Source organism: Passer domesticus, chromosome 3, assembly GCF_036417665.1.
Source record: "Passer domesticus isolate bPasDom1 chromosome 3, bPasDom1.hap1, whole genome shotgun sequence".
Classification (NCBI taxonomy): domain Eukaryota; kingdom Metazoa; phylum Chordata; class Aves; order Passeriformes; family Passeridae; genus Passer; species Passer domesticus.
In genome coordinates this window covers 93,409,480-93,435,335 of record NC_087476.1, presented here as the reverse complement: position 1 = coordinate 93,435,335, position 25,856 = coordinate 93,409,480, and the positions used below count along the sequence as shown (strand labels likewise).

Sequence of the window (25,856 nt, the reverse complement as noted above, 5' to 3'; positions counted from 1 at the left end):
GCTGACAGTATTCCTCTTAATTGTAAATACCCTCAGTAAACAAGAATGTGCGCCTTGGTCTTTTGTTTGCATTTGTTTCCTTCATGTGGGTATGTATGTGGGAGAGAGCTGTTACAAAAACATAGCCTCGGAAAAAAGAATGTCAAATTGTTTCACTGCCACCCCTCCAAAAAAAGGAAGAGGGAGAAGGAAGCTGGAGTGTGTATGTGTGCAGCTTTATATTCTTTGAGGTAGCTGGATTAAGACAATGATGGGTGGGTTTTTAGGATGACAGAGTACAGATTTGGAAGAAGAGACTTCATTGACTTCATTGTATCCTTCCTGCTGTTCTGATCAGAAGCGCAGGCTGAGGACAATTCCAAACTGTTCCCACCAGCCTGGTTTGTTCATTTCTCTAGACTTGCAGGTTTTAGTTACATATTGTGGGAAGATAACAGGGGCGTTTGCAGAGAGTGGAAATGCCACCAGCTCCACAGTAGCCCCTTTCATCTCTGGTCAGGCTGGCTGCTTAGGAGGATGTGTGTGAGACCCACTCAGGTTTATCTTCTCTTTCTTTGACTTGTCAGGCAGATTTGCCTTTTCTTAGCCCTGCTGCTTATTGGGGTTTTCTCTTTGCTCATCAGCCCGCCCGTCCTTCCGGTTGGGTTTCTCTGCCCAGCACATGTACGTACATTTAGCTGAATGACAGCTTAAAAACAGCTTAAATCCTAATGCTAAAAAAAGTCCTAATAATGATGAAGTGAGACCTTGTCGGGTTTCTGTATGAATAGGCAAACTGGGTACTTCTAAGAGAAGATTCAGCTGGGTCTTCCAAGTAAAATGAGTCTGCTGTTTCCTGATAGCAAACTTCTCACTGTTTTGTTTTCTCCTAAAGAAAATTTTGAGTCACATACACAAATTTTAAGCTGCAATTCAGTTTCATCAGACTGAAATAGGAAGAAAAACCTGGGGAAAAACCTATTAAAAACTGTATTGCAAGAATTTTGATCTGTGAAATTTCACTTGTTTGGGGGGCTTGTTTTAGGCAAAAATACATTCATCTTAAATACAAAGAACACATTTTTATTGAGGGATGTTTTGTGATATATGTCTGTCACTGAGAAGAAAGCAACTTTGCTATTTTTTAGCATCTTCTAACTTTCATTAGTTGTGCCACATTCATAATTTTCAGATTATTAAATAGCTGTGCTATTCTTGCTGAGTTATACAAAGTTAACTGATATTGTATTCATTAATTTAGATGTTTTCAAGCCTTTTAAACTTATTAATTCAATCCAAACATGCTTGCCTTCATTTTAATCAAAACAACTTTTCATTAATGTATAAACCCAGCTTCATGAATTTTGGTGGTTGTATTTGGAAGAAGGATTCAAGTGCCATAATTTCTCGTGAATAATGAAGCAAAATGGGGTAATTAGGTAATGAAATGTGCTGAGAATGCAAAGCTAAAATTCTGGGAAAATTTAATTGTGAGCCAGCTGTTGCTTTAAAGAAAGAAAAAGATCTTATAGAGTTTTCATAAAATTATTTGCAGAAGGAAATTGTTGCACCTCAGACTGCATTTATTAGTCCATACAAAAACAAATTTAAGGAAGCGATATCTACATGCAATCACATAATGTATCTCTGGCAGAAATAATAATCTGATCTGTTAGTTGTGAAACTATTATTATGTAATGAAAGGCTTCTAAGAAAGGAAATGGTAGGAACAAAGGGGGTGATGCTATAATGATTTGGTATATCTAAATGATCTGGGACTGTAAGAAGAATGATGGCTTTTTTAGCACATTTGTTTGAGGGTGGCAATAGAATTGATAAACATTTGAAATTCCTCTTAAGTATATTGCCATTTAAATGGAGAAATAAATTCAGAATATTTACTCTCTCCCATAAGCTCCAGATAAAAATTTATCTCATAATTAAATACCTCAGGTGAAGAAAATCCTTAATGACTGTAATAGAGATGATGTATCCACAGGGTTGCTGAACCTCAGTGTGACAGTGTCTGGGTCATGAGAGCACAGGGTGCCACCAGCAGTACCTGGTGCAGCACCTTTGTGCCCTGTGGTTCTGGACTCCTTTTAAAATCTGCAATGTGCCTGGCTGCTTTTGTCTGGGAGATCAGCATGGACTGCAGACACCGTGTTCATACAATACTCTGGTGATAAAACATTATATTTCTTTTCTACAAACACCAATTTTTATCAGAGCAGGGTGGTAAGCAGATAGTTACAAACTCTCCCATCTATTTTTGTATGGGTATCTTATTGGAAAATGGGGTGGGGGGGTAGATGAGGTTTTTAGTCCCATTATAATTACCACACTGGCACTTTTCATATTTAAGAAAAAAAAGGGATTTCTAAGACTTGTTTTTCCCTAGAGCTAATTGTTGTAACTTTGAACTTTTTATCATACTTACAAAAATGCCTTCACCTGTCACAGCAGCTTGCCAGTTTTTATCTACATGGTTGTAGTAAAAAAACATTCGACCTAAGTTTCAGAATGCAGAGATAACTTGGCAGTTGTATTTATTATAGAAGAAGAATAAAATTTTATCTGCCTTTAAATGAGAGAAGAAAAGAAAAATTATGTCTGAGGGTTTCTTTACTACCATGTTAATACTCAGGCGAAAGCTTTTGATGGGACTGTTCAGAAAACCTACATTTAGCTCAGTAAATCTTCTTACTGCTGCTATTTTGCAATCGCCTTTCTTTCTTTTTTGCCCTCCCATGTTACTTCAACCTTCATAACTTGGTGAGTGGCATATTTTTGAAAGCTGAGTATTTACACAGTGTTTTCTTTCAGCCTTTCAGCTGTTGAAACATCTGTATTCTTTGTATTTTTTTTTTTAGGGAGTTAAAGAATATGTGTTGAGAATGTTAAGTTTCGGGTGATGTCAGTTTGGTTTTTTGGTTTGTATTTTTTTTCCCCCCAGCGAGCACTGCAATGAACACTGGGAGCATTGTTTCAGTTTTGCACTTAGGAATGTGAATATTTGTACTGTATACTTAACATGGCTGAGGGCATGCACGAAGAGGATTTTGTTGCTTTGGGTCATCTTAAGGGGGGAGGAAAGCTCAATGTTGCTACTTCACAGAGATATGTGGAACTGGATAACCTGTTTTTGGAAAATCTTATTGTTTGAAGAAGGCACTTGGTGCAGCAACATGCTGAAGGCTGTGCTTTCTTTCAAATGCAGACATGTGCTCACATACACCAGGTATCCACCTAATCATTGTTTTATGTCGGAAATTAAAGTTTATTATGAATTTCAGGAACCTTAGTACCTCCTATAAAATTAGTGCTAATGCTATGAAATATTAATTTTAATTTGTTACAAAGTGTGTCATGCTAGATCAACTTCCTGGCTATTGAAAGGTTCCGCTGTATTTGCAGTATCTCTGTATGTATGCAGGAGAACTCTTGCCACTAAAATAGATTTGCACTATAGGTAAATTTTGTGTTTGATACAAGTTTTCCTCCATCACTACATTGCTTCATTATTTTAATTGTGCATTTCCCAGCAATTCAAGCTGATACAAGAGCTGCTAAAGATAATGATCATATCATATGAAAGTTGGTGTAGGGGAAAAAATGTCTCTTGCTGATTTACATTTTTGACTTAGCTGATGTCTAATCATTTAAGTATTTGTTTTTATTTTTAAAAAAAAGCAATGTGAATTTTTTTTTCACTTAATCATCCAAAATGAACACTTAGAAAATAGTAGATGTTATGTCTTAAGGCCTGCTTGAGTACAAAGAAAACACTCAACTTTCTCATATGAGGACAGGGTGACAGTGTTGCATCTGAAAGCATGCTGTTGGGTGGGGGATGGATGTGAACAGGCCAGAAGGATGTGTGTGGTGAATGACCGGCGGGGAACCAAGCTGGCTGTTCCTTTTCTTCTCTTCCTTAGCCCACACTTCTCTGCTTTTTCCCCTTTTCTTGAGGCTTCTACAGATGAAAAACCAGGGTGAAACATTGACAACTCCAAGGAAGGTACTGGAAGTTGGGAATGGTTGAAGAGAAGAACGTGGCTTCCTTGGCATTCTGAGTCCTTGGGTTTTTCTCCTTAGGATATAGTGTCATACCCGGGCTGGCTTGGTGGAGTTTGTTGGGGGTTTTTTTGTCTATTTTGCACTAAGTAGTTATCCCATCCAGGTGGTTTTTGCCTGCAGCAGCTTAGGACATGCTGACTCAGAGTTAGAACCTTGTGGACTGAGTGGTCTCAGGTCCCATCATGTATCCAAGTATCTGGACTTCCCATAGCTTGCACTGTTTTAACAACTCTTGTCCAGGTTGATGGACAGTCTCTGCTGTCCTGTTGGTGTATTATCCTGGCTCCTGAAAAGCCTGCATAGGGGAGGAAAAGGTTTCTGGGCACCCATGAACTCACTGTCTTTAATGCAGGATTCCACAGAACCTTGTCACAGTGAAGTGTTGTATCCATTAAAGAGAGCCACTGTCAGCCAGCATAAACCTTCCTCCACAGATAGCGCAAATCTTTGGCTAAACTACCTTTAAAAAAGAAAATCATTATATTGCCTTTGTGTAATAAAAAAAGAATGCTACGTACACAAGGAACACCATGACCTCACTGCATTTATGTGTGAGGAATTCAGCAGAGGTTTTTAAACAATGTAGTATTTTGGACTTGAGGAGAGCCATGCACTGGAAAGCCTGTCTGTTTTATTGGCGGTATCAAACAGTCTCATAAAACTTGCTACCTCCTCATGCAAACTGGCAAACCCCTCATTGCCTGGCTTGTAGTCTTAGATCATGGAAGCCAAAGAATGACACATCACAAGTGATGGAAGGGGAGAGCTACTGAGGTTAACTTTTACACGTTGCTTGTTTGGTTGTCTCTGATTTTTGCTTACATAAAATAAGGCTTTGTATAAAACATGCTAATGTTAGTTAGTTACGATTTGCACTTTAGCTTAGGCATTCTAAAATCTCATGCTGAGAAAATAATTTCTTTGTGGGGAGAGCTTTCTAGGTGTCTAAAATATGGTGAAGGTGCCTGAATAAGAGACAGAGGGCTTGCAGTGAAATAACAATAAAATCAGGATTCTGTGTATGGCAGAAAAAGTCAGAACAGGCTAAATTGTAATTGAACATTTTCTTTAATGGATGCAAGCACTTTTCAAGAGTGCATCAAACTCTCACGTGAGTTGCCCCTTCTAATTCTACTGTTCAAATAAGGCTTATGTCCCATGATTTTTACCACCAATCTGTATTGAAAGGATTGTTTCGTATAAAGAATTAACTCCAGAGGAGTTTTGGTTGCATTTCAGTACTGAATTTCCTACCTGAACAAATTTAAATCCACCATTTTGTCTCCTTAGTATACACTGTTCTTTGAAGACCTTTAGCTTGAACTATCAAACTACTTCTGCATCTACACAGAAGGCACTTCAAGAGTTGTTTTCAGAGCTGAAGAGATTACATTAATTTAAGCTGTTAGGAAAAAGTATGAGGGCCCCTTCATAATTGTGTAACAGATTTTATATTATTGCTTAGAGGTAAATCCATTGTCATTCCTGGAAATGAATACAAGCACAGAAGAAAAAAATTGGAAAGGTTAAGGCACCAAATGGTTTTCAATTAGCAGAGGATATAAAAAGCAATAAGAGCTTCTGCATAAATATTATTTTCCATTTTCGTTCTTCTTCTGTCGTGTCTATGACTTAATAGGCATTAAGGGCAAGCCACAAATCATATAGAGAAACTATTAGCAGTGGAAGCTTAGTGCATTGGTTTTGATGAAGAAGGTTAATTTGAGTAGGTACTTACGTAAACTGTTTTAATAAGCAAACACTTGCACAGGAAAGAGAAGACTAAAGAAGACAAGGTATACATCTCTGGTGACACTTCAAAATGTTAGCAAGCTTGCACTTCTGCAAAGTGTTTTGTAGGAAAAGGTAAAGATTTAAAGATTCAAAAGATTTTGGAATTAGAAGATAAAGATTCAAAAATATCTTGGAAAGGCCATCGTAGAAAGATGCTGTCAACAAAATGATGTTGAGGTCAGAGGACTTCAGAAGATTTAAAAAAAAATGAAAGACAAGCCACTTCTCCAGGATGTGTCTTGCCTACAGAGCACCTGCTGACAAAGGGAGACAGGAGTTTATTTCATTTTTCCTTTCAAAGGGCCCCAGTGGGATCTCTGTGTTTAATAAGTGCCTCACTAGGAAAAAATCTGGACTGACTGAATAGTGTCCAGAGAACAGTTGTTTGCTGTGAGGGCAGCAGTGGGAGCAGACAGGAACACCTTACCTCAAGAGCTTGGATTTTGAGGGTGAAAGACTAGAGGAGTTGCATACAAGTGTTTTGGAATCTGCTTTCTTGGTTGTTTTCAGGATGAGGGCACTTAGGCATTTGTTTCATCGAAGAATGTTCAGACCGTGCCTCAGTGTTTGTATGGATTAGATAGTCTCTTGACATCTCTTCTGTTTCTGTGCTTATTTGAAACAACTGCAGCTGTTTTTCCACTTGAATGATTTCACAAAAAATAACCCAGATGAAATTGTGTCAAGTTAATGCTATGTGGCAGTGCTTGTGTTTCCAAAACAAGCAAACAAACAAAAAAATAGAAACCCCAGAGCAAGTGACAGCTGGAATGTGGGAAATCACAATCTGAGATCAAAAAGTCTGCATACAAAGGTTTTTCTTTTCCCAGAGTGAAGTGAAGGCCCCAGCTTGATCCATTACTCATTAAATTATCACTTTGCAAGTATGAAATGCTAATACTCTTATATATCAAGAGTGTCTCTATATCAAATGCTCACAATATCTATTTTCAGAAATGGTCTGATAATATCTCTTAAGCTTCCTAAATTCTGCACATGGTCAGTTTCAGTAAATAGTGGGGGATGTACTTTTTCAATTTGCATAAAGCCCTTTCTGTAACTTAGCTATGTAAGTGAACAGAATTTCCAGTTTTGAGGCTGTAAGGCAATGCTGAATAAGATCTTTTCCATTAGGCTTCACTAGTGCAACATGCATTTCCATGTAGCTCCCCTTTAAAAATTATCTCACCTAGGTGTTTCCTGTTCACTTGTGTGTGAGTGGGAAAAGTTAAAACCAAGTGGGATGATAGGGGTGGTGTCACTTGTGTTAAGTGTGTGTCATGCACCCTCTGCCGCATGCAGGATGAGCGCTACAGGGGCTGGGCTTGGAGAGCCCCTCTCCACTGTGCAGTTGGTATCAGCTTTCTTATCCTACCCAATATTTTCATTTCATGCATAGATGACTGTACTATTAAAAAAAAAAAAAACCAAAACTTTTTTCTTAACACTTTTCTATATATTCAATGCTACCGGGAAAAACTTGTTTTTAAATAGCAAGGAGGGTCTCTGAGAACGTACAATTTTTGTTTTGACTGTCTGACCAGAAAGCTACAGTCTTGGTTTCTATTCTGGTACTTTGAATTCTTCCCTTCATTAAGACTTGGATACATCTATTAGGCTTTTTCATTAAACTCTGGAGGAGAAAGTGCCGAACCCCAGTGCAGCAGCTCAGTCCTCAGAAAGGGAAAATGTGAGCATCTCCCTGCTCTGTGAAACCCAGCTGGCCACATTGTTTGACTGGCGCCTGGAATGAAGGTTCTTAAGAGCAGGAATAAAGATACTTTTCTGTCAGCACTTCAGAGTGGTTATGGATGGTAATTCCCCTCCCTGGCTCCTTGGTTGTACTTGTACAGTGCGAGCAGCCCTGCTCCATCCAGTGTGCCAAGCTGCCAGTCCGCTCCCAGGCAGTTGTGCTGGCACTGGGGAGCAAATGGCACAGCAAAAAGCTGAAAGTTGAGAGAAGCTTAAGTTGAAAAAGACCAGAGGAGTGCTGTTTTTCCAGCTGCCTTCTGGTCACTTCATGGAGGTCAATATCTTCCAGCACTTTCTGTTGTTTTGTGTGAAAAATGAGTTTTAAAGACGGGGCAACTTAAGGATTTAAGGATTCTGTCTGCTGTGAGGCCAAGTGAATACATGTTTTTATTTGAGTAATGGTTGTTCATTTTGCAAGTGACTGTTTCATCTTATCTTTATTTGAAGGAAAAGCAGTGGCTAGAATTTCTTCATTTGAATTTTATTTTTTTTTAATTTAGGTTTTTCATTTGCTGCAGTCGTACCTAGAATCAAACCAGTTTGTTAGTTTGGACTTCCAGCAGGGACTGCATGACATCATTACCTGTATGGGAGCCAAGATGTGGCTGGCTCAAAGGTAAGATAAAACACAAAATATCTGATTTATAAACACAGTTTACTAATGTATGGAAGACTTGGTAGATTTTTTAAGTTATTCTTTATGCAAGGTTTGTTTGTGTTAAAATATGAAAAATTTAGATGCCTTATTGACTTGCTGATTTTTAATCAAGGTAATTTTTTTTTTCCAAAAGCAAAGATAGAAAAACATTGTAGTCTAGTCATAAAAGAAAAAAAATAACTGTGAATGAACATTCCTACAGAAAAGGACATTTTGAGGATAACTGGTGCTTCTTGGCTAAGAAGAATATGCCGCATATGTGAGGTTTTTATGTTACTGTTTTTCTGATTTTGACCTTTACAGAAAATTAGTGGGAAAATGTCATAGCAGTTGTTTAAACTAAAAGCATTTAGCTGCCCACAAACAATCCAAGATAGATTGGGAAACATTTTTCGTAAGTTCATCTTCAGGTGAACCTACATATAACTAACCAACGAGCTCTCTTGCTCTCTTTCTCTTTCACTCTTTCTCTTCTCCTCTCTTCCTCTTTTTTTCCTCTCTCTTTTCCTCTTTCTTTCTTTCTTTCCCTCTTTCCTTCCTACTTTATCTCAGCAATTGCTTTTGAGAATTTCTACCCATGAGAACTCCTGCCCAAAACTCTAAAGGAATCAGTTGTGAACAAGAGCACCAGTCTTTGCACAGACAGATAACTGGGAATATCCCGCATTTTGCACTGTGGTATGAGGCCACCAGTGCAGCTAGTGTGGATCTCTGATAAAACCTGAGTCATTTTCTGATCATCAAAACCAAAATCTTTAGTGGTTTGGAGAAGAGGGGTGTGTAGTGGGTGGAGGAAACCTATTAGTGTTAACTGAGTTGGGGTAATGAAGATAGAGTTGATCTTTGGGAATTACAGAAATGTCTCCTCAAAGAGTGGTAGTGAAAGTATGGCAGATAAAACTTGATGCAAATAATTGGAAAATGGTGCTCATGAACAAAGTCTGGACTTTTCCTGGTGAAAGAGTGGTTGACTGAGCAGATTCTTTGTTTGAAAAAGAATCTTGTTCTTGGGAATGCCCAATAGGGGAGGGGGCAAATGTAATTAAATAAAGAAAAACACAGAAAACCCCCCATCTGTGTTTGTCTATTAATCTGTGTTGTGTATTTAAATATTGTGTAAATCCCAAAGAAGATACAGTAGGAATCAGAAGCAGTATAAAGATTGACAAGTATAGAACAGTTTCTACTTGGGGACTGATTAAATAGGCTGAGATTAATTTTTTTAATAATGGAAAAAGGACAACTGAGGGATGTGAAATATGAGTCACATAGAAGGGGGTAGGAAATTAGCATTCTGTCCAAGGTGACAGATGTAGAAGAAACCAACTAATGAAGTTTTTAATGTAATTTTAATTTGGCTATGGAACTCTGTGATATAAGATGGTCTTGGTTTTAAACCTGTCTGAATTTTTAAACAATGATTTAACAGAGTCATGGAAGGAAAGTTCAGTGAGGTTACTGAGTATGTAGACATCACAATTGGCTCAAGAAATTCTTCAGCAACCTTGAGGGTTGAGACAGAGGTTTTGGCAAATATGACTATTGTTATGCTTGCATTTCCTGTGCATCTGCTCTCTGCCCCAACTGGAGACATCACGGTGGATTTGGTGGACCTTTTCACTTGAATCAGTGTAAGGGTTTTTAAGAGTTTAAATGAGAATGCTAATTTGCATAATTAATTTAATAGTTCATAACTGATACTGCTATAAAGAGTAAAAACCCAAACACTAGAGACCAAATTCAGTAGAAAGATAATCATGGAAAGTAATTCAAACCTCTTTCTCTTGCAGCAGATAGGCCAGGCTCTGTTCATTGCAGATTTTAAATAAATTCTATTTCCAAAGTATTTTTCAGAGCCACCCTTTTTAATACATCAATCACTGATTGATGACTGGTTGGGTTTTTAGTGAGTTTTTTTTTTCATTATTTTATTATCATCTCTGGAAATGAAAGTTTTTCAGGCCCTCTCTAAGAAATTCTTGTGCACAGTAAAGGTGTTTTCCTGAAGAGAAGTGTTTTCTCTTTCACTTGCCTGTAAAAAGTCACAGTTGTATGAGCTGATATTAACTCCCTGTCAGCAGCACATTTTAATTTTGTCAGTTTGTCATAGCCTGCTTGTCATAATTCTCAACAATGCAGGTAATGCTATACATAAAGGATTTTACAATGTCTTTCTCCCCAGATAGTAAACTTTTGTATTATGAGCATGCAGCCTTGCAACACTAACTTAAAGCATGGGGATTTTAACTGACAAAAACTATTTTTGCAGATTTCTAATGTACTTAATAATTCTTGCGCACTTTGAGGTACAATTTCCTTCCTTCCTTCCTTCCTTCCTTCCTTCCTTCCTTCCTTCCTTCCTTCCTTCCTTCCTTCCTTCCTTCCTTCCTTCCTTCCTTCCTTCCTTCCTTCCTGCCTGCCTGCCTGCCTGCCTGCCTGCCTGCCTGCCTGCCTGCCTGCCTTCCCTCCTTCCTTCCCTCTCCCCCCTACCCCTTTGCTTTACATAAATATATTCAGTGTGCTGATGTCATAAAAAAAAGGCAAAGGGAAAAACCTCCAAGAAGCAATCCAAATAAACAAGGATATTAAGGGGTGTTTTCTGGTTGTTCTAGTGTCCCACATTAAGAGTGCAGCTTTACTGTTGGTAGTTGACTGGGTGAAGTTGAACAACTGCTCTGTGATCAACAAGTGGAGTGTGAGGGTCTTGTTCTTTCTTCTTCTTGTTTTGAAGGAGTTTTAGAAAGCTGCTTGGACACTGAGTTGTGAAACTTAGTGTGTGGGGGGGTTTCTGAGTGTTGGGAGGGCCTATTAGGAAACCAGCACTTTATTCTTGCCCTTTTGTTAGACTTCTTGGTATATATCTGCTGCTGTCAGAGAGGGTGATGGCTGACTGGATTCATCCTCAGTCATGTATAGACATTCTTGCCTTATTTCTGTTCAGGCAAAGCAAATGACCTCCACAGAGTTAAATTAATGGATCCCCATCTGTTTTTTCTGCCTTTTCCATAAGGAGATAATTTACCATGTCACCGATACTGCAGGGCAGAGACTGTTTGAAAAGAGGGTATAAGAGGCACTCACTGTTAATCTTAAATGGTTAAAAAAAGTTAAAATAACAGGAAAGTGGTTTGTGAATCTGGGGAATTATTTCCAAACATCAATTTGCAATCACATTTCTGTGCTAGTTCTGTTAAGTTCTTGTTGGTGTTCTTTCAGCTATGTACTTCCTTTGTACTGTGGAACGAACTTCTCTGAGAATCTTGAATTACAAAACTTTGGATTTCATATGTACTTCTTAAAAATGAGGCTCAGTTGTCATGTGTGTATTTGGAAGAAAGATTATCGTTTTCAATGGTTTCCTGAACTGGGTGGGGTTTTTTTTGTTTGGGTTTTGGTTTTAGGGTTTTCTTTGCCTTTTCAGGGCCAGAATGTAATTTCCTTTCATCAGAAATTAGTGGTGTAGAATAGCTCAAGATTCTGTTGCACATTCCATGTAATATACCAATCTCTTTTTTCTTCCCCATGCTACACCCTGATTTTCCTTTAGAGAATAAAATAATGGGTCACATTCCCCAAATCGAATTTCATAAAGCATTCACTTTTTCAACTGGTATTTTCTATCAGTTGTGAAGGAAGGCTTCTCTTACTGATGGGGCAGGGTTGCTTTTTCTTCTTGACTTTTTTTTTTAATATCTTCAAAACATTAACTTTTCTGTGTATTCAAAACCAATATTTTAATTTTTGATGTTTTGAATGAGATCTGCCTTTCATCCACTTCTCTAGGTGATGGTTGAATCTTTTCACTTTATCTGTATGTTTATACTTTGCTTGGTGTTTTTTATTTTGTTTTGAATATACCTGTTAGTTAGTCTAAAGTGATTCAGTAATGTTACTGCTTTCTTTCACCTTCACACCAGTGTTAGTTTGCTGCATTTTTTGCAAATCTGGGAGATGGAGGACGTTTGAGAACAGAAATTTTAAAAATATATAAAATCTGGATAAGTTTTGTTGGATAACTTAGGTGATGGAACAAAGTCATATAAATTAGTCTGATGAAAACTTTAAAATATTATCAGTTTATCAAGCTAAATCTTTGAAAGAGTTCAAAGCTCTGTCATATAAATAATTTTTAAAACAAATTTTAAAAAAATTTAAAAACTTTTTTTAAAAGTGTTTAGCTCAACTGCATACCAGGGAGTTACAAGACTTGCTTGAGATGCCTTCTGCTTCATAAATACAGAACGCTTGACGAGCAGCCTTTGGATTTGGTAATGTGTTGTACAGAAGTCCCAGAAATATCTCTCCTGTTTAATTTGTAGCCTTTGGCATGACAAAGTATTGGTATTGGAAAATTTGAGAAATCATGTCATTGCATGGCTTTGCTGTAGGATGCTACTTTTCAGCACTTTGAGTTGGATTTTCTTTTTCTGCCTTCCTAGTTACTGGAGACCACAGGAGGGGGAAAAGTCTTTGAGGTTCTGCCAGAAGTAAAATAACATACTCTGCTAACCTCTAGCCATGTGCCATTTCTTAGCTGAGAGCTTGTCTGCACTGGGAGTTTCCTTCTAAGAAGGTGGCTTTCTTGAAACTAACTTATGGGGAGCAACCGTGTATAAAACCAGTTGGCTTTGCATTTTGCAAGGAGTCGTGGGTTCATCTGGAATGGGCCACCAGTGGTGTTTTTATAACAGAAGTAACCCATGCTCTGCAGCGCTGCTATTTACAGCTCTCGGCTTTATGGTTGGCACTATTAAAAAGACAAATAGGTGCTACACAAGATTCAAGCTTCCACAGCGAATACATGCAGAAGTTATTTTAGGCAGGGACTCAAAGCGAGGTTCACTGAGATATGTGCTGCTTGGTTTTCCCCCAGCTGATTCTCCAATGATCTAGCTATGACTGCTTTGAATGAGGAAAATCTTGTCAGTATTTTATAGCCCTACAGAGTGTGTAACTTGCTGAGTTTTGATGGCCATGGCACTCCATCAAGCCTGTTATATCCCTTTTCCCCCTCTGCTTTTGGCAGCGCTATGTGAGTGACAGTAGGCAGATGAGCAGGCCTTTCTAGGAGGAACTTCACACGAGGTGCATTTAGGCCATCTGTGTGTGTAGAAAGCAAGAATGTGGCCTCTTTGTGGTTTCAGGACTTCATGGCTCAGACTTTTAACCTAAATATGCCTTTTTTCTCATATGCCTCTTAGGAGAGACAGTGGTAAGTTCTAGTGAGCAGACTATTACAGACAAAATGAACACATGGAGGCATACCTAGACAGAGGTGCAACATGCCCATGGCTCTCTGCGGCTTTGCAAGCAGCCTTTATGTGACTTCTGAAGTGGTCCTTATTTGGGAGTTGGAAGTAGTTTTTTGTACTTTCAAAACAGCAAGAAGTGGGGAAAACATAAGGTTATCCTCCTTGGCAGAGAGAGAAGTCCTCCTCGTGTTTTAGTACTCTTGCCTCTTCTTCTTCCTCTACATCAATATGAGCCTTCTTGTCCTTTCAAGGACGTGTCTGCACTTGGCATCTCCCTGTTTTCTAACTTTTCCACTTTTTCATTTCTGTCTTTAAAACTAACACATTGAGAAGCACACTTATTTATCTTTGTTTGTTAGTGATCTGTATTTGTTGTACAGCCAAGTTCAAAATTTGAAAATAGTTTTAATGATTGAGCCTTTCTCTGAAGAAGATTATTTACCAGGTTTCAAATGGAAAACTTAACTTTCTATAAGCTGGAGCAATAATTCCTGTGTTTACTCTTGTACATACAAAACGTGAAGGAAAATTTTTTTCTTGTCCTTTTCCAGCTGAAAATGAAGTGTACCAGTATGAACAGCTCACAGAATATGCTGAGTTGGAAGGGACTCGCAAGGATCATTGAGTCCAGCTCCTGGCCCTGCACAGGCCACCCCCAAGAGTCACACCATGCGCCTGAGAGCATTGTCCAAATACTTCTTGAACTCTGTCAGGCTTGGTGCTGACTCACCAGTAATTTGTTAATCTGCACATTCTAACCCATGGGCCTTGTTTTAGCCTCATTTCTCTTTGTTTTTGAAAACAGTCATGGCGCGTCATTGTTCATAAATGTATTCCTAGAGGCACTAATTTAAATCTTAACGTGCTTTTAGCAGGCTAATTTAGGTTTCTGTGCTGCTCCAAGTCCACTCTTTCACCAGTTTTGATAACAGTATGCTTAACACAGCTACAAACTGTTTATTTAGGCAGCTGGTGATTACTTGTTTTGGAACACCCACTTTGAGTATCAGTAGAGATGTTTGGACTTCAGGCAGAAGTTTAAGATGTGCTTTGCATAAGATAATATAGTGTTTGACTCTGGTTCATAGGTATATTCCTAACTTAACTAGAATGTTCCAGGAATACTAAGTTTTGGATGAGGTTGTTTAAGGTGTTCCCTCCACCAGTGCAACATTTGGAGTAGGCAGAAACAATGTACAATTACAGATTTTGGACATAAATCCTTACTTACATCTGAAAATGCTTTTCATTAAATAAACGTAAGAGTTGTCCTCGGTATTTTTTGTAAGTAAGCCCTTTGAATTAATTGTGTAAAATTCATTAAATTTGCATGTGGGATTGGTTTGACCTCTTAAGTTTTTTAGGATATTGCTCAGGGATCACATGAGGTTCTCATTAAGAGAACAAAAAAGAGAACAGCCAGGATTATTTTATCAATCAGGTATGCTAAAAACAACACCAACAAAACACAGCCATTCAGTATCATTCACCAAGGACAGCTGGAGCACAAATTAATTTTTCTTAATAGCTGAAACTCAGGATGTTCTTGGTGGTATCACAATGAAAAAATGATTTGTGTACCTTCTTTTTTGAAGCAATAAATTCTCTGTCTTTACCAGGGAAACTAATAACAACATAATAGTCTTGCTTTGAGTGTGGTAGAAAAACTTAAATCACTAGACTAACAACTCCTTTGGGAGACAATGCCTGCTCTAGTGCTGGAGGAGCTGTCCCTATAGAGTGGGCAAGTGAGGGGACTGTGCACATGGTAATTACTCAGAGAAGATCTCAGCAGCACAAGTAGGCAAGCAGATGCACTTTTACTGATGTTTGTATTTCTGTTTCTATGCGCGTGTTCCTGCACTTCCAGGAACTCAGCAAGGTTTACTTGGTAGTGCAGGCTTCATTATTACTTTTTTAAATGCTTTCCATTAAATGTAGGTCTGTTGGTCGTGATGTTCATTGATGTGCTGGTTTTGTATTACATGGTTAAAAATGCTATGGACAAAGTTTAATAATTAAATCCATTATTAATGTCTCCTTAAGAAGACAAGAGGAAGGCCATGCATGTTGATTCGGTGCTACAGATGTGGGCTCTGAGAGAAAACAGATTAAAATATGAATGCTGCCCTCTAAACAAATACACCCCCAAAAACCTCAGTCTTTAGAATACTGCAGAATTTGAAAGCTAATAACCAAAACAACAGGAGAAGATTTAATCTTTTAATCAGCTGCTTGCTGTACGTGTAGGAGTGATTTCCATAAGCTTTGTCGCCTCCATAAATGACAACTGATCCTTTACCAGATCACGCTGCAGGTAAAATGTGGTCAGTACAAAGCCAGCTTGGCCTGGTTCATCAGCAGTCCTCCAAGGATAGAGCTCCCCATGGACAGCCCTCAAGGATTATGTAGAGTTGACTATACCAAGACTCAAGATATCACAGATGTCACAGATCAAGACTCAAGACATCACTTATTGGTGTGTTTAGAATATATTTTAGCCGACACAATGGCAGGTCACATATCAGAAGAATCTGGCTTCCAGAAGGAGGAGTACTTTTGGAGATTTGGTGTTTTTCAGCAAGGAGTACGCTGGCAGCTGACAGAGACAGGAAGATAAACTGTAAACCCAAAATTTAGTTGCCAGTGTGCCAGCCACAAAAGCTGAGATTATGGAAGACAAAGGCACAGTGGGAAACTGATAATAGGAAGTTGCACAAATCCCATTCCCAAGTACCAGCTTTGACATGTTTGACTTAATAAAAATTCTTTCCTGTGTTTATGTAGAGCTAAAGATGAAATTCCAGTCTCTAATGTTCCTAAAATTTTGACTTATTGGAAGTGATTATACAGTTCAGAAATACAATAATTTGTGCAATTGCATCCTGTGCATTAACTGGAATATGATGTTGAAACAAATTCTATCAATCTGGAATTTGTTGGAATCAAAAACTGTGTATAATACTGGTGGCTAGAAAGTGGGAGAATTTGGGGGTTTAAGTTCATCACCAGTAAGCTGATTTATTTTCTGTCAGCTAAAATATAAATTTATTTGACAATAACATGTTATTTACACAGTAGAATAGGGCAGTGTTTAGTAATTACAGTTTCTTTTAATATGGGACTTTGTCTAAAATGGTATTGTTAAGTTTAATCATAGGAACAGGTCTTCATTCTGGGAACTTTAGTGCTTTCCAGCCTTTCTAAAGGTACCAGAAACATACAGCATTACAGTAAGAGTGGCTTCATTGAAGGCCAGACAGGGAGTAGGCAGTTCATTTAATTAATTGATCGCTTTGAAAATTGTAATGAAAACAGTCATGCAAGTCATTAAGATGAATCTCTTCTTCTTCACAAGGTAGTTGTGAATTGACCCTTGAATGGGTTGCCCTTGTGATCTTGCCAGCTCTGGTGTCTTTACCCTGACGCTTAAGAGTGTGTTGTGATGGTTTTGGACAAAATACAAGGACTTGTAGGTGACTTTGCAAGTTGTATAATTTTGACTAAAATTCTACATCAACTTGATTCATTTTCCAGATCTTGTCATCAGTTTGGAGCTGTGATGAACAAATCTGAGTTGCTAAGAGTCACTTTTAACACTGTATTAAAAAAAAATTGTCAGACACTGTTAATTATTTACTGTTTTACTGTGACCAGACCTGTAATGTACATGTACATGTTACATTATTAGGAGGAAATTAGATTTTGTTGTTTATTTAATAAAGATAAATTCCCATTTCAGAAATAAGACTAAAAGTTTAAAATATTCATAAAGCAGCACTGGGTAAAAAATTTGCAGCCTTTCAGATGTTTCTAAAAGCTCGGAGACTGCAAAATGCAGAGCTTTTCTAAGACCTCTTACAAAAGGTTTTAGAAATCCCTAAGATAGCCAACTACACTAAGATACCTGTAGCTAACCTCATCCATAAGAGAGATATTATGGATTTTTATTTGAGAGACATTAGTTGTCAGGTTACATTTGAAATTTCTTAGTGCTCATTGAGAGTTTGAGGAAATATGCTTTGATTTTTATGTTAAGTTTTTAGCAAATATTGCAAGTTGCTGTATATTAAATAGTGCTTGTTCTGCTAGTAGTTTTCCAACATCTGTTTCCTAATGAGGAAAAATATGAGCAAAATAAACGACCTCTTTGGAAAACATTGAATTTCTAGAATAACCAAAAGCTAATGTAATAAACATTAACACGAACTGCCTTGATTTCGTAATCACTAGCTTGTATCTGTCTTATTTATGTGACAAATGCAATAAATTAATGTTACAGTTGTTGTTGCTCATCTTGAAGTGAGGTGGAAAAAGAGGAACGATCCAGGATAAAATAGCTGTCAGCTTCTTAAGTCATCGGACTGTCATTGAAAACTGGGGGTTTGGGAAGATAATAATAATCTGCAGAAGCTGTACCTCAAAATTCTTTGGTACTTGCTATAAAGGAGTGTTGGCATCCTGTAATACAGAAATATGGATGGTTATAAATTGTGCCTTTAATAAGTAGAAATACTGTTTAAGGTCTCTGCAAACCTTGGTGGTTACAGAAGCAAGAGATTGTCTTTTTTCCAGTGTTGTAACAGAACTGAGGCCAAATGTGTGAGCTTTCCCTGTTCTTTGCTCCTTATTGTTTCTCTTGGAAGAGAAGGTAATTTGCTCTGTAATTCATTAATGTTGATCTTGTTAAATTAAGCAGTAATGCAGGAGAAACTGAATTTTAAAAGTTAAGCCATGTGTTCCTGATAGAGTTGAAGCAATGAAGTTGTGGGAGCCAAGCACATAGGAGGTCTGTGACCACATATTGCTGATTTCTTCAATAAATGCCAGTTTGGTTTGCATTAGATCTGCCATCCAAAATAAGCAAACCAATGACTAACTCAAATTCAGCATGACTTAACTATAAAAGGTGAATTAAACATTTTAAAGATAATATTTGTAGAGCTCCAATCTGTGAGAGTCTAGGATTGATTTCAGTTGCACAGACCTAAGCTGCAATCAGTGGTACTTAGTGGAGGTAAAGGCAGAGCAGAAATCAAAGCAGCCCTACTGCTACTGTAGATAGCCAAAGCCAGCTGGAGCAAACCCCAGTGTTGCACATGGAGCTTCTGAACCTGCCCAGTCTGATTTTCATCTCCTGAAGGGAGTGCTTCCTCATTCACCGACCAGGCAGTTCCTTGCTGGAAACAAATAGTTCTTTGTTACTCTGGTCATATAATATTCTATAAGTGCTTGACCTAGGCCTCTTCAAAGGCCTGTGAACGGGAGCCTGTGAATTTTAACAGACTCTTTAACTCCATTAACCATTTTCTTTGAAAAAAAGTCCCTGGACTCCTAACAGCTAACACTTCCTCCTGCAAGTGTCTTGAACTCTTTTTTTAGTTTTATATTCATGTGCCAGAATTGAAAATCCAGTTGCAAAGGAGTCTGTCTATTCTATCCCCAATTACTTGTTCAGCGTTAATGACAAGAAGGTGAGTAGGTTTGGAAGACTCTTATTTTCAGGATCTAATCCAGAAATCTGCTATGAAATGTCAATAATATACAAACTGGCACCTGTGTTTTCAGATTTTCTGCTCTTCAGCCAGGCCTACCTAAAATAGTAAGGAAAAAAAAAAGACACTTATTTCCATCATAATGAAGCTACTGTTAGGGTAGAGCTTTGGGCAATTACAAAAAAAAACCCAAAAAAACAAAAGCCAAAACTGTAAACCCTTTAAAATCTTTCGTCTCTTTAACTTAATTGACTTGTGTTCTTTCAGTGACCTTGTATAGTCTGTGGAGTTCTGTGATCATAGAATCATTGAATCACCTGGTTTGAAATGGACCTCAAAGATTGCCTAGTTCCTACTCCTCTTTTGTGAGCTTGGGACACCTTCCACTAGAAGAGGCTCTTCAGAGCCCCATCCAGCCTGGCCTTGAACACCTCCAGGGATGGGACATGCACAACTGCTCTGGGCAGCCTGTTCCAGTGCCTCACCACCCTCACAGCAAAGGATTTCCTCCTAATATATAATCTGAACCTGCTCTCATTCAGTTTGAATCCATTCCCCCTTGTCTGTCACTACAGGCTCTTGTAAAGCTCTCTCTTGCAGGCTCCCTTTAGGTACTGGAAGGCTGCAATATTTTTGAGGCTGAACAATCCCAGTTCTCTTAGTCCATCCTCATGGGATGATCTGGTAAGAACACAGCAGCTCCTCTCAGTGTAATTACGTTCTCCTTGATGAAATTAGAAATATATTTTTTCTGCATCTTGTTCTGGCTAAGTAGCAACCTGGAGTAGTGATCCTTTCTGTTCCTGCCTGTTGCAGTCTTCCTTCCCTCTGTCTGACAGGTCTAGTCTGTGACTTGGTTTTCACATGTTACTCCCGGCAGACAGCCTTTGACTTCTCTTCAGTCAGATGTGTTGAAACATTCTACAGCATTAGCTGTTTGTGAAATTGAATGCAGCAGTTGGCTGTGACCTGATTTTTATTTCCACCTGGACAGTCACATTGCAAGTGAGAGCATTATGAAGAAGTACTAAAAAGTGTGGGGCAAGCTCCTAAGTGCAGTAAGATTCCAGGAGCAGGTTGGATATAAGCTCTATATCCAAACACAAAACAACAAATTGAACTTCCAAAAATTGTGGTTTAAGGCATCTGGACACAGTATGTCAAGTGACCATTGGGTCTTTGGGGCCAGCTCTTTGACTTCCAGATGTGCTGTTGTTACACTAAACTCCTGGCTAGCATAGACAAAGCATTGCTTTAGTCAGGCATGGATCTGTGCCCTGGCATCACAAGGCTGCTATTAGTATAGATGTGTAATAGTGTGAATATTGTTTTGATAGCTATTTTTCTGTGTGGATATACCCTTAGGTATGAGAGTCCTAACCATCTCTAGCTCTACCCCATTCAGAGTCATGTACAGTTTATCATCTGGAGTGAGTATATGATGTATTTGTTTCCATTAATAACCAGATTGGAAGGGAAATGAAATAACGTTTGGGTTTTGGACAGAAAATAAGAATGCCTTTCCAGATGTCTGAAGCTCCCACCTTTTGCTACTGCTGTGACTTTCTTGTTTGGAGACAGATTTCCTCAAATCTTTTTTATGAGAACACCACTTTATTGGTATTGGTGTTAAAAAGGAAACATCTTGTACTGTTCCCACTTGTGTTGCTGAAGTTCGGCACGAACAGGTCGTGTTAAATACTGTGCAGTGCATCATTTGAAATGTTCAGCATTGTGATTTTTGGCTGTCAGATCTGTTACGTAAATCAGTTTGATTGTCTTCAAGATGGAGCTTTCTGCTACAGTCTGAACAACACTGAAGTTTCTTGGTTTTGGAAAACTGAATTTCCTGTTGTGTCCATCTGGCACATATGGATGAGAATTCACTAGCATCACCAGAGCAACAGAACCAGCCAAGGACAAACGTTTGGCATGTTTTATGCTGCAAAAGTCTCATTTCAAAATCAAAACTTGCATATGCATATACTTTAAATGAAGTGGTAAGTGCTTAAAAGGTGGACTAGAATAAAAAACATGCCAGTGTTGCTGTTGCATCTTCTTCAGTAAAAGTTGCATCAGCCATCTTTTGGCCAGGGCACAGTTTGTACATTGGAAATTCTCTTTCCACAGAAAACATGGAATGATTAGCGAGTCTTCCATTTTTTTGAGGGACCTGAAGTACAGTAGACCCATTAGGTTCCTCATATTGGCTGGAAACTGTTGTGGCTGCTTTCATCCATTTGTGAGAGACCTCTTGTGCTTTGTTTTTCTTCTGAGCTTTTGACTCATCAGTCCCTCTATTTTCTCATGGATTGAACTCTCAACTCCATGAGTATTCCTTGGTTGTGTTTTCATACACATTATGAAGAACAACTTAGGCAGCAACTGGATGCCCAAGATACAGGAAGGATCTTTGCTTAACCAGGGTGGATAGAAATTAAGTCGGCCTAATATGCCTAGTAAGAAAGTGTCCAAAAAGTTCTTTTTATGCAAAAGCAGGAAAAAAGCTCTTCTGAAGAGAGATCCTGGTGGCACATATTCTGCTGTGTGTTATGTTCATGCCTAATATTGTAGGCCATAAAAGAAAGCATAAGTATTTTAGGCTTCTTGCAGAGTTTATTGCTGAAGGTGAGAGCAATGTTTCTGGTTAAAGTTGTCTTTTTTAATAGGTTCATAGGCTAGCTCTCCATAGGCAAATACAGTGGCCAAACTATGCAGGAGCCTCAAACCTTTAATTTTTATGTCATGGTCACATATCTTACTTGAAAAAGATTTTTTTTCCCTTGGATTTTAAAGATGTTAGAGTTCAGAATATTTGTTGGAACATTTTTAATTAACAATTTTTGAAAGAGTTTCAAACATTAAGGTAAGCATACAAAGAAAGTGCCAGATAAGATAAAAATTAAATACTGAAGAGAATTAGTCATGCCTCAAGCTTGTGCTGCTTGATTCTGAAAGTTTCTGTTTTAGTACGAGTTCCCATTGGGCTCTTCAGAATAATTTCTGTGTTTTGAACTAGATTTCCTGTTTGTTCACACTTTAAGTTATATTTTTTAAAAGTTTTCATGGCTAAATATGTTTCAGTGATAGTAATACAAAGAAAAAGGAAGTTATTAATCTAATTTTATTTTTCTAATTGGAGAGAAAATAGATGTTTCTCACTTGCAACTTGAAAAGGTTGAGCAGAAACTAGCTTATTACCAATTTCCATTATATACACAAAATCCCAAATACTCTTGTTTGGAATAAGAAATACCTAATTTTAAAAACATGAACACCTCTGGTCTTCATCAGAACAGTGAGAGAGTTATGGCTGTTAAAAAACTGTAGCAGATACCTTGCAAAGGAAGTTTCTCTTTTATGAGCTGTAACAGTAAGAACTGAACACTTCTTTTTGTTGGTGCATTTAGTTACACACATTATCTGTAAACAAAAAGACCTAGTGGGTGCTACAACGAGCTGGTTCATCCAGTAATAATGAAATGTATCAACTGCCATTCAGTGGAATGGCTGGAGGAGGAAGGTGTTGCTATTCTGCAAGGGAGACTGTCACTCAGAATGGACCAGGAAATGAAGCTTAGATAACTTGGCCTAATTATTTTCTATATGCATTTTAGTTTGACCAATAGTTTATCTTCATTAATTAAAACAGATGTGGCCAACTAGTTTGTTTTACTGCTGTTTCTGAACACAAGGTTATAAGGATTTAAGCTTTAAAAACGTGATTTTTTTTTTTTAGGTTAAATCCTTGTTTGGTGACCAGAGCTGCCTATCTTGATGTCCTTGTGATGCTGAGTACTCACCTGGGGAAGTTTCAAAAGCAAGGTAAGTCAATATACTCTTCTATACATCAGATTTAATATTTGTACCTATTTCTGAGCTCTGTTGAACGTGGAGAAACAATAGTATATTACTTGTGCTCAAGGTATCTACTGACTTCTGAAATCCTTTAGCTGCCTTGTAGAAGGCCCTTCATTCTGCCCTCTCAAAGTCCTAGGTTTTATTGAGGAGAAAACTGAGGTACAGTTCCATGTCAAGGCTTGAAGTGATGATCTTGCAGTATTCCTAGTCCTAGAATGGCTAGCAACAAAATAGATCCTCTCCTTGTTCCAAAATGTTTTTTTTTTAATCCAAAATCCACATCCTGGACTATTGCAACTTTAACCTGTCCAGAAAGCCACAGAAATGTTCTTTCGTGAGACACCTGAAATAGTTTCAGGGAAAGTGTTTTCTGATGTTTAGAAATTTTATAAAAAACAGCTCTGAGAGCTTCTTTCAGTTTCTTTTTCCATTTTGATTCTTTATCAGTGGGAATTTTTTGAAGAACCGGTGAGAACTATCAGTGGTTTTAATGTTGTAGATTACAGTTAGCAACAGTACAAAACAAGCTGTGAACAATAAGAGAAACAAAGGTATGGAGGAAGGGACACCCTTTCACGTGTGCCAGTGTGTAGGCAGCTTTCAGTCAGCTCTAAGTAACTTCCTTGTGGGCCTGTTTTGTTCATTTCTTGTGAACAAGTGAGTAATAAATTACCTTGTCAGTCCAGGAAGGCAATTAATGAATAGTTCTGTCATTTCATTAAAATTTTAAACACTGCATTTAAGACACTGGAACCGTTCTTTATTTCACAGTCATGTTGTGGGCACTGTTAATTTTTAAACCAATTCCTTTTGATTTTTTTGCCTAGACCTTTAGTTGTAGTTCCATTCTAATTCTAAAATTCCTATTGGTGTGATTTCTTGTGAATGTACAGTTCAAATAGGGATAATAGTCAGGAAAGCAAATTGGTGGTGAGCATGTCTGAAGTTAACTTCTTCAGAGAGGCTGATGCAGAATTAGCCCTTACAACATAAGGACAGACGTACAGAGTTACTGGGCAAGGGCCACGTGCTTTATAGGGTGGAATGTACCACCTTATCTAAAGCAATTTCAGTATAACATTTCTCTTGGGATATTTTTTTTTTCCTGACTCATTACTGGTTTTTCTGGGGCTAAGCTATCTCTACCAACAGTAATTCTTATATTAAAAAATATATGTTCAACCTTCAACCATATTTGGTCTCATCACCCTTTTACTTTGAATACTACTTTTTAAAAGAGATCCTTTGGAGAATATTAATTTTTCCACTTTTTAAAACATGATCCTCTACCACTACTCAGCTCCTTCATGGTATGAATCATCCTAATTTTTCTGTATTCTCTTCATCTGAAGTTTTTTTTCATCTTCTGATTATTCTTGTCACTCGCCCTTCAGCTCTATTTTTGTATTTTCTTTTAGGAAGGAACAGCCAGTACTCCAGGGGAGGGCTCCTTGTTTTGCTTACTTAGTGGGCATTGCATTTCCTTTATTTTCCTCTTTCCTATTTCAGTTATGGTAGGGTTTTTTTTTTTGTCTGTTCTGGTTTTTAAACAATTGCTGCACATTTGCAAAGGCTTTTATGGACCTCTCCACACCAGGAAACTCCCTTCCTTTTTTAATGCCCCTGACTTGTGAATAGCCCTTTGAGCCTGAGGGACTGCACCATGCTGTGGCTGGATTACCAACTGTAGTGAATTCATTTATTTTTCAAAGCTCATGTGGACTGTACCAAACCTGGGTGCTGTAAGGTACAATTTCTGCAGAAGGGAAGCAATTATTTTTGCAGATTCTTTCTGCTCTATTATAGTTCATTCATATTGTTTTGTTTAAAAGTTTCATTCCTACATAGGTTTAAAATTGCATATTTCAAGCAGTGTCTACAGAGAGTAAAAACTTAGGCTGGAAGAACTGTTTTGAAAACCTAAAGATACATTTGGGACAATTTTATGTATCACAGGCAAGAAGCCCGTCTGAAAGGAAGGAGTTATATGTTTGTATTAAATAGAAACTGAGTGTCCCATGACACAGTAAGAGAAAGACTAAACTCAACAGTTAAAACGGAATGTTTTGAGTCTCCCATTTAAATGTTTTAAAGATATGATTATTAATTGAAGCGTTATATTTTTCTGAGATTAAATATCTTACTCATGTATGCATATCTCTGGTTATGAGCCAATTTTTCTCTGTTCTAATCTTGATTTGTAAAGTTGTTTCAATGAATAAAGGGTGAGGGACAAATCCAAATAAAACTGTTTCTTGATGTGTTTATCTAAGAGGCCCCAGGAAGTGCTGTATATGAGTTCCAGGCCACAGGCTGAAACTGATTTTCATCAACAGAAATGGGAATGCAATGTAATGAGCCTGCAACTGGTTAAAATCAGACCACTTCTAATTGATTATGCCTGTCTAAAGAGGCTACAATTACAAAGAGGTTTTCAGAGAACAGCTCTGCCTAGGCCTTTCCTACATTATGATTATTTTCTGTAAGTGATTTGTTGTTTTCAATTAATAAAATCTGTCTCTTAAAGTGTAGGGATAGCCCTTAGGGAATTTCCTTCACAAATTCAAAAAACATCGGCTTAAAAATGTTGGCTAAGGAAGGCAGGGAGTAATGGATACCAAAAGCATCTTGTCCAGCCAAAAATTTACTGCTGGTTAAATTATGATTATTTATCTTAAACAAAACAAAACAACCCAAACCCCATAGTTACTCCTATTTGCTGGACTGGATGGAAGTGTTGCCTGATTCATGTCGGGAAAACACAGTTTTCTTTCCTTGAGGTGATAGGCAAAATCTAGAACTTTTTTCTCAGCTCCTGAAGTGTCTGAGGGCTGAACAGATATACTGAGACAATACATATAGCCAAGACTATATAAACTCAAAAGTATTTTTATTCTGTTATCAGTTGTGGTTGGAAGCAAGCCTTAAACAAAAGAAAAAAGTTAAAATATACTATTTATATATTTATTGAGAGTAAAGGAAGTT

General features: G+C 37.8%; 1 protein-coding gene across 5 annotated transcripts in view; it reads left to right on the top strand.

Moving 5' to 3' along the window:
• Window positions 1-25,856, top strand: part of THADA (THADA armadillo repeat containing) — a 216,324-nt gene that overhangs the window by 147,490 nt on the left and 42,978 nt on the right. For all 5 annotated transcript variants that reach the window (XR_010359212.1, XM_064414399.1, XM_064414401.1 and 2 more), the window contains 2 exons: window positions 8,106-8,221; window positions 22,750-22,835. Coding sequence is in view for 4 of the 5 variants with exons in the window: in XM_064414399.1 (XP_064270469.1) it covers window positions 8,106-8,221; window positions 22,750-22,835 (202 nt within the window). In the remaining variant the exon portion in view is untranslated. Of the gene's footprint in view, window positions 1-8,105; window positions 8,222-22,749; window positions 22,836-25,856 lie in introns of those variants that run through there.